This window comes from Argentina silus (assembly GCF_951799395.1).
Source record: "Argentina silus genome assembly, chromosome: X".
In the NCBI taxonomy this organism is placed as follows: domain Eukaryota; kingdom Metazoa; phylum Chordata; class Actinopteri; order Argentiniformes; family Argentinidae; genus Argentina; species Argentina silus.
The window spans coordinates 25,327,451-25,332,796 of NC_139653.1; the positions used below are offsets into that span (position 1 = coordinate 25,327,451).

General features: G+C 44.9%; 1 protein-coding gene across 1 annotated transcript in view; it reads left to right on the top strand.

Moving 5' to 3' along the window:
• gucy1a2 (guanylate cyclase 1, soluble, alpha 2) overlaps positions 1-4,902 on the top strand; it is a gene marked incomplete at both ends in the record, with an annotated part of 30,299 nt that extends 25,397 nt beyond the window's left edge. Inside the window, 2 exons of the mRNA XM_083695265.1 lie at positions 3,589-3,743; positions 4,683-4,902. Of these exons, the coding sequence (XP_083551391.1) occupies positions 3,589-3,743; positions 4,683-4,902 (375 nt within the window). The remainder of the gene's footprint in view (positions 1-3,588; positions 3,744-4,682) is intronic.
• Positions 4,903-5,346: the final 444 nt, after the last annotated feature.

Here is a 5,346-nt window from a genome sequence, read left to right on the forward strand (position 1 = left end):
TGTGTGTGTGTCTGACAGTTACATAAAAAGGTACCACCTCATGCACCCCCAGTTTTTTCAGGTTTCAGTTTTTTCATCTGCATGTGTGTGTTTGTGCCATGCATTTTTATTCTCTCAGTGCCAGCTGGTTGTGCCATTCAGTCAATGACACTGTCACAGAGTCAACACAGCAAGAACAAAACAGCAGCACCATGCTGCGTCGTGTGTGCGTGTGTGGGGTTGGTTGTTTTTGAGCAAGCTCACCTTCACCCAGAGTCCACCTTTACAGCAACCAGTGATAACTTCACAAATACTGTTCTCTCTCTCTCTGTCTCTCTTTTTCTCTCTCGCATATGGATGAGAGGGGAGGGGCAGGGCAGACGGAAGTGTGTGTGTGTGATTATTATTTATGAGGCTGATTCCCCCCTCGTTCCCTGTAACCCCCAGGGCCAAGTGATTGACAGCTTCGTTGTTATGCCAGTAGGGATTTCTATCAGTCTGTGAGGTGGTTCTGTTGTGTCTGACATGTATTCTGTCTGTGAATAGTTCCTGTAAGTGCTGCAGCTGAACAACTATCAGTACTGTAGGTAAACAGTGTCTGGCAGTCACTTTGCTGCCTCACTTTGCCTGGGCTTTGCCTGTTGGGGATGTATGCATTAGTGCATGTAAGTGTATGTGGTTTGAATAACATCTGACTCTCACTGCATTCAACATAAAGGAATGTGTCAGATGTGTAGAAGCTTAGAGTTGATTGTATGGGGTTTGAACCAGCAACCCTCTGGTTACTAGTCTAACCTCTGGGATAAATGCAGCTTATACAACATCTGCCTTTAGTTTAGCCAGGAGAAATACATGATGGGTGTTTGCCTATGCATCCCTTTGGCTGGTTATCAGCTATTGCCCCTACTCTGTAGAGACAGATGGAGGGATGTGATCATCTCATAACAGCCAAAGGAGAGAGGGACATCATTTATTAATCTCTCTATTCATTCCCATTCTGCTGCCATTCTAAGGTGACATTTCAGAGAAATAAGGAGAGAGAGGGAGAGGAATGAGAGAGAGAGGGGGGTGTTACGGATGGGGGCGTACTTCCCAGTGCGGTCCCTAGGTGTCTCCCTCCGGCCGCCCACTGTACTGTCTCACTCACTCACTCACTCACTCAATCATAGACTTATTACCTGCACCTGTGTGTGTGTGTGTGTGTGTGTGTGTGTGTGTGTGTGTGTGTGTGTGTGTGTGTGTGTGTGTGTGTGTGTGTGTGTGTGTGTGTGTGTGTGTGTGTGTGTGTGTGTGGCTATCTATTCTGCCCCCCACATTGAGAGCCCATCCTCTGAGGAGACAAATGGCTGTGAGCTCTATGGAATGTCTTGAGGAGTGTCAGAGCTGTGATGTCATCAGTATAGGAGTGATAAGATGAATGGTGGTTGTGTCTCCTTGACAACAGCTCCTAATTTAAATACTGTGGTTGTAAAATGATATAAAAGCAGAGGTCAGGGAATAGCTTGTTCTCTTTCTTGGTCCTGTCATGAGGTTCTCGTCATGAGTTGTGAGTACCATTGTTTTGAATGACCTGTGGTCATCTCTCTATCTCTCTCTCTGCAGCATATTGGATGACTGTCATTCATATTCCACTCACCCAGCTCAATGTAACATCGATAGGTTTAGGCTATTAACATACCCACCCTGGGCATGATACTCGAATATGCCTACCTTACACCCATCATGAGGTTGCTACAACCTAGCCTACAAAAATTAACGTTTATAACTCAGGTGCACAGGAGGAGAGTTACCTTGGAGTAATCAATGTGACAGTGACACATTCAATACTGCCTTGCACACTGTTGCCTGCATCTAGCTGATCTGATCACACACACTTTCATAGCAGCCACATACAGCATGGCTTTGATGATTGATTCTTTCTCACATTCCATGTACACTTCTCCTCTCAGCTTTTCCCTTCGCCAAATCTTCATACAATAACTGCTGCAATAACCACTACACAGCCTAGTTAAGAAACTAGTCTAACGCGTTTAACATACAATTCCAATCCACGGAAAGCAACAAGGAGTCTAGTAGTTACACTGGAGGGCCTCAATGGCAATACATTAATAAAACAGAAAGCTTGAGTCGGAGGAGTTGCAGTGCTGGATAGCCTAGCCAGCTAGCTAATATAATAAGCTTTCCTCTCTGTTTGAGTCAGGATGTTGAGTAGGCTAAATTAGCTGCATTAGCTAAGTAAGTGATAGGAAAACAATATAGCTTTCTCGCTCTTTCTTCTTCTGCTCCTTCTCCTTAATTTCTGTAGAAATACATTTCTTATGTATTGTTAAACTTCTGTCTACTACTCATCACACTTTGTGTACTAGTAGTGCTATCTTTAGCTTATCTTTACTTATTAATTCTCTGATCCTTTGGATGGGGAAGATGTTAGTTCATACTGCAAGAGCAATGATTGGAGGACGTCCTCCAGAATAAAGGGGTGAGAACCACGAGCCTCCTAGGTTTTGTGTTGAAGTCAATGTAGCCAGAAGAGGACAGAAAATATTTGTCCTCTGGCTACACCATGGTGCTACCCTAAAGGGTGTTGTTGAGACTACTCTGGACCTTCATTGCAAAAAAGTGGGTTTTAATCAGGTATTTGGTAAAATTTTTCAGAAATCTGAGTAGGATGGTCCTCCCCTTTCCTCCTCCCCCGTGTGTGTGTGTGTGTGTTTAGCCTACGGTCGTGATTAATTCACCGGCCTTTTATCTAGAAATAGACTGGCCTAGCCGTGCCCTGTAGCCTCTCTCTCTCTCTCTCTCTCTCTTATTGCTTCATTTGTCGAGGAGAGGACAAGACCACCACTTCAGCCAGATAAATGCTTTTCAGTGTGCGTGCCCTCAGAAAGAACATTGTATCCAGATAAAGTATGGCTTTGACAGTAACCACAACGTCTCCTTTTGCATCAGCCTAAGAATAGGACATCATCATTGGGTGATTCTGAGGCGCAGCATGTTTGGATTGGTTTCTGTTCAGACTCTTATACATAGTGTGCTGACTCACAGCAGAGCTTATGCAAAGAGAGAGAGAGAGAGAGAGAGAGAGAGAGAGAGAGAGAACTTGGTACTCCTTAGCACAGCTGTTCAATATCCCAGACTTACATCTGTCCATCTGTACAAGAGCACAGCAGCGAGAGATCAGAATAGCACACCTTTGCCCTCTCTCTCTTTTTCTCTCTCTCTTTCCCCTCCCCTCTCTCGCTCATTGCCATGGTTACGCTGCGATGTGCTGGCATGCGCTCAGTGTCATTGGCAACCGTGGTGATGAGATGCTGAATGGATCATTAGAGATCTGTTGGGATCTGTGTGTGTGCGTGTGTGTGTGTGCGTGTGTGCGTGTGCACATGCCTGTTTCTGTGTGTATACTGGTTTATTATGGACCAACATGTTATTGATATGTAAATGGATGATACAACTGGAAATGAATGAATGATTATATATTTACTGAAATAGGCTGTGAACTATTCCAACTCATCTCATACAGATACAGACTTTTCTATGACATCCTAGTGAATGTTCAACTCACAACCTCTCTCTCTCTCTCTTTCCCTTTCTCCCTTCCTATCTCAGTTGCGTATAGGTATTCACACAGGGTCAGTGTTGGCTGGGGTAGTTGGTGTGAGGATGCCGCGGTACTGTCTCTTTGGAAATAACGTCACACTCGCCAGCAAGTTTGAATCTGGTAGTCATCCTCGCTGTATCAATGTCAGCCCAACAACATACCAGTGAGTACCCAAGAACACAAACGCATGCACAAAAACACACACACACACACACACACACACACACACACACACACACACACACACACACACCGGTATGAAAATCTGTTCCGAAAACCGTATTCTAGGTCACATGGAAAGTTAAATTAAAGAGGATTTTCTAGCACAGTATAGTAAATCGAGTTGGTTCAGGGTTAGTTACGTGTTTTCGGAATATGGCCATTCTGACATAAGTTATAAAAACCTAAATATATATATACTCTTTGTATGAAGTAAAATGAATGAAAGTCACTGTGTTTGAAAGATGTACTCTAAAACACACACGCAAACACAGATACACACACATATCCATACACACACACACTGAAGTATTTTGTGAGTCAGACAGAGGCTGCCTGTGGAGACACTGAGATGAGAGCAGATCTTACTGCTCTCTCTTTCTCGCTCTCTCTCTCTCTGGACTGTGAGGGAGAGTGAGAGTCATACGGGTTGCCTTGGTAACCTGCCTTTATTTTTTCTCGTCCTCTCCTTTGCATCACTTGTTAACACATGATACAAAAACCAATAATTGTTTAAGTTCATACCTGTGTATGTGTGTGTGTGTGTGTGTGTGTGTGTGTGTGTGTGTGTGTGTGTGTGTGTGTGTGTGTGTGTGTGTGTGTGTGTGCGTGTGCGCACGCGCACTATGAGCTGGGCTCTGGAACATAATACTATACTACAGCCAAATAATACCGTACGCACACACACACACACACACACACACACACACACACACACACACACACACACACACACACACACACACACACACACACACACACACAGGCAAGATGACCATATTTTTGTCTGAGTGGTGTACATTTTTACTGCAAAAGGTTTTTTAGATAGTTTGTTCGTGTTTTGTGTTTTTAACCTTCATCTCCTTTTTTCTTCTCTCCATAGGCTACTGAAAGATGATCGCTCCTTCTCTTTTGTCCCTCGCTCCCGGTTGGAACTTCCGGATAATTTCCCGAAGGAGATCCCAGGAACATGCTACTTCCTGGAGGCGGGGACTTCTCATAGCCATGCTTCTCTGACCAGCTCTCGCTCCGCCCCTCCAGCCCCAATGAGGAAAATATCCTACAGCATTGGGACCATGTTCCTACGAGAGACCAGCTTATAGGGACTGCTAGACACACGCACAGACAGAATGACATACACATACGCAGCGCCTAGAAGGAAGAATGTCCCACAGCAGGATGGAGGCCATGTTCTGAGACCAGTTTATAGGGAAATCTGTACCCCAGCACCCAGTCCCCAGCCCCTAGCCCCTATGCCCAGCACGAAGCCCCTAGCCCCCAGCCCCAGCACCTTTTCCCATTTCCCAAGCACCCAGCCCCCAGCCACAGCTGACCCCTTCCTATCCAGAAACAGCCATACCTTGCTGCACAAACTATGGACTCCTGTTACCAATGGCAACACCCCTTTACCTCGCTGACCCCTGGGACTTTTGAGAGACTGGGGAGAAACTGTGGAGGATTAGAAAAGGATAGAGGAGTTAAAAGACAAAAATACAGACAATGCTAAAGACATAGAAACAAATAAAATAAAATGAAGCCTTCTGCTT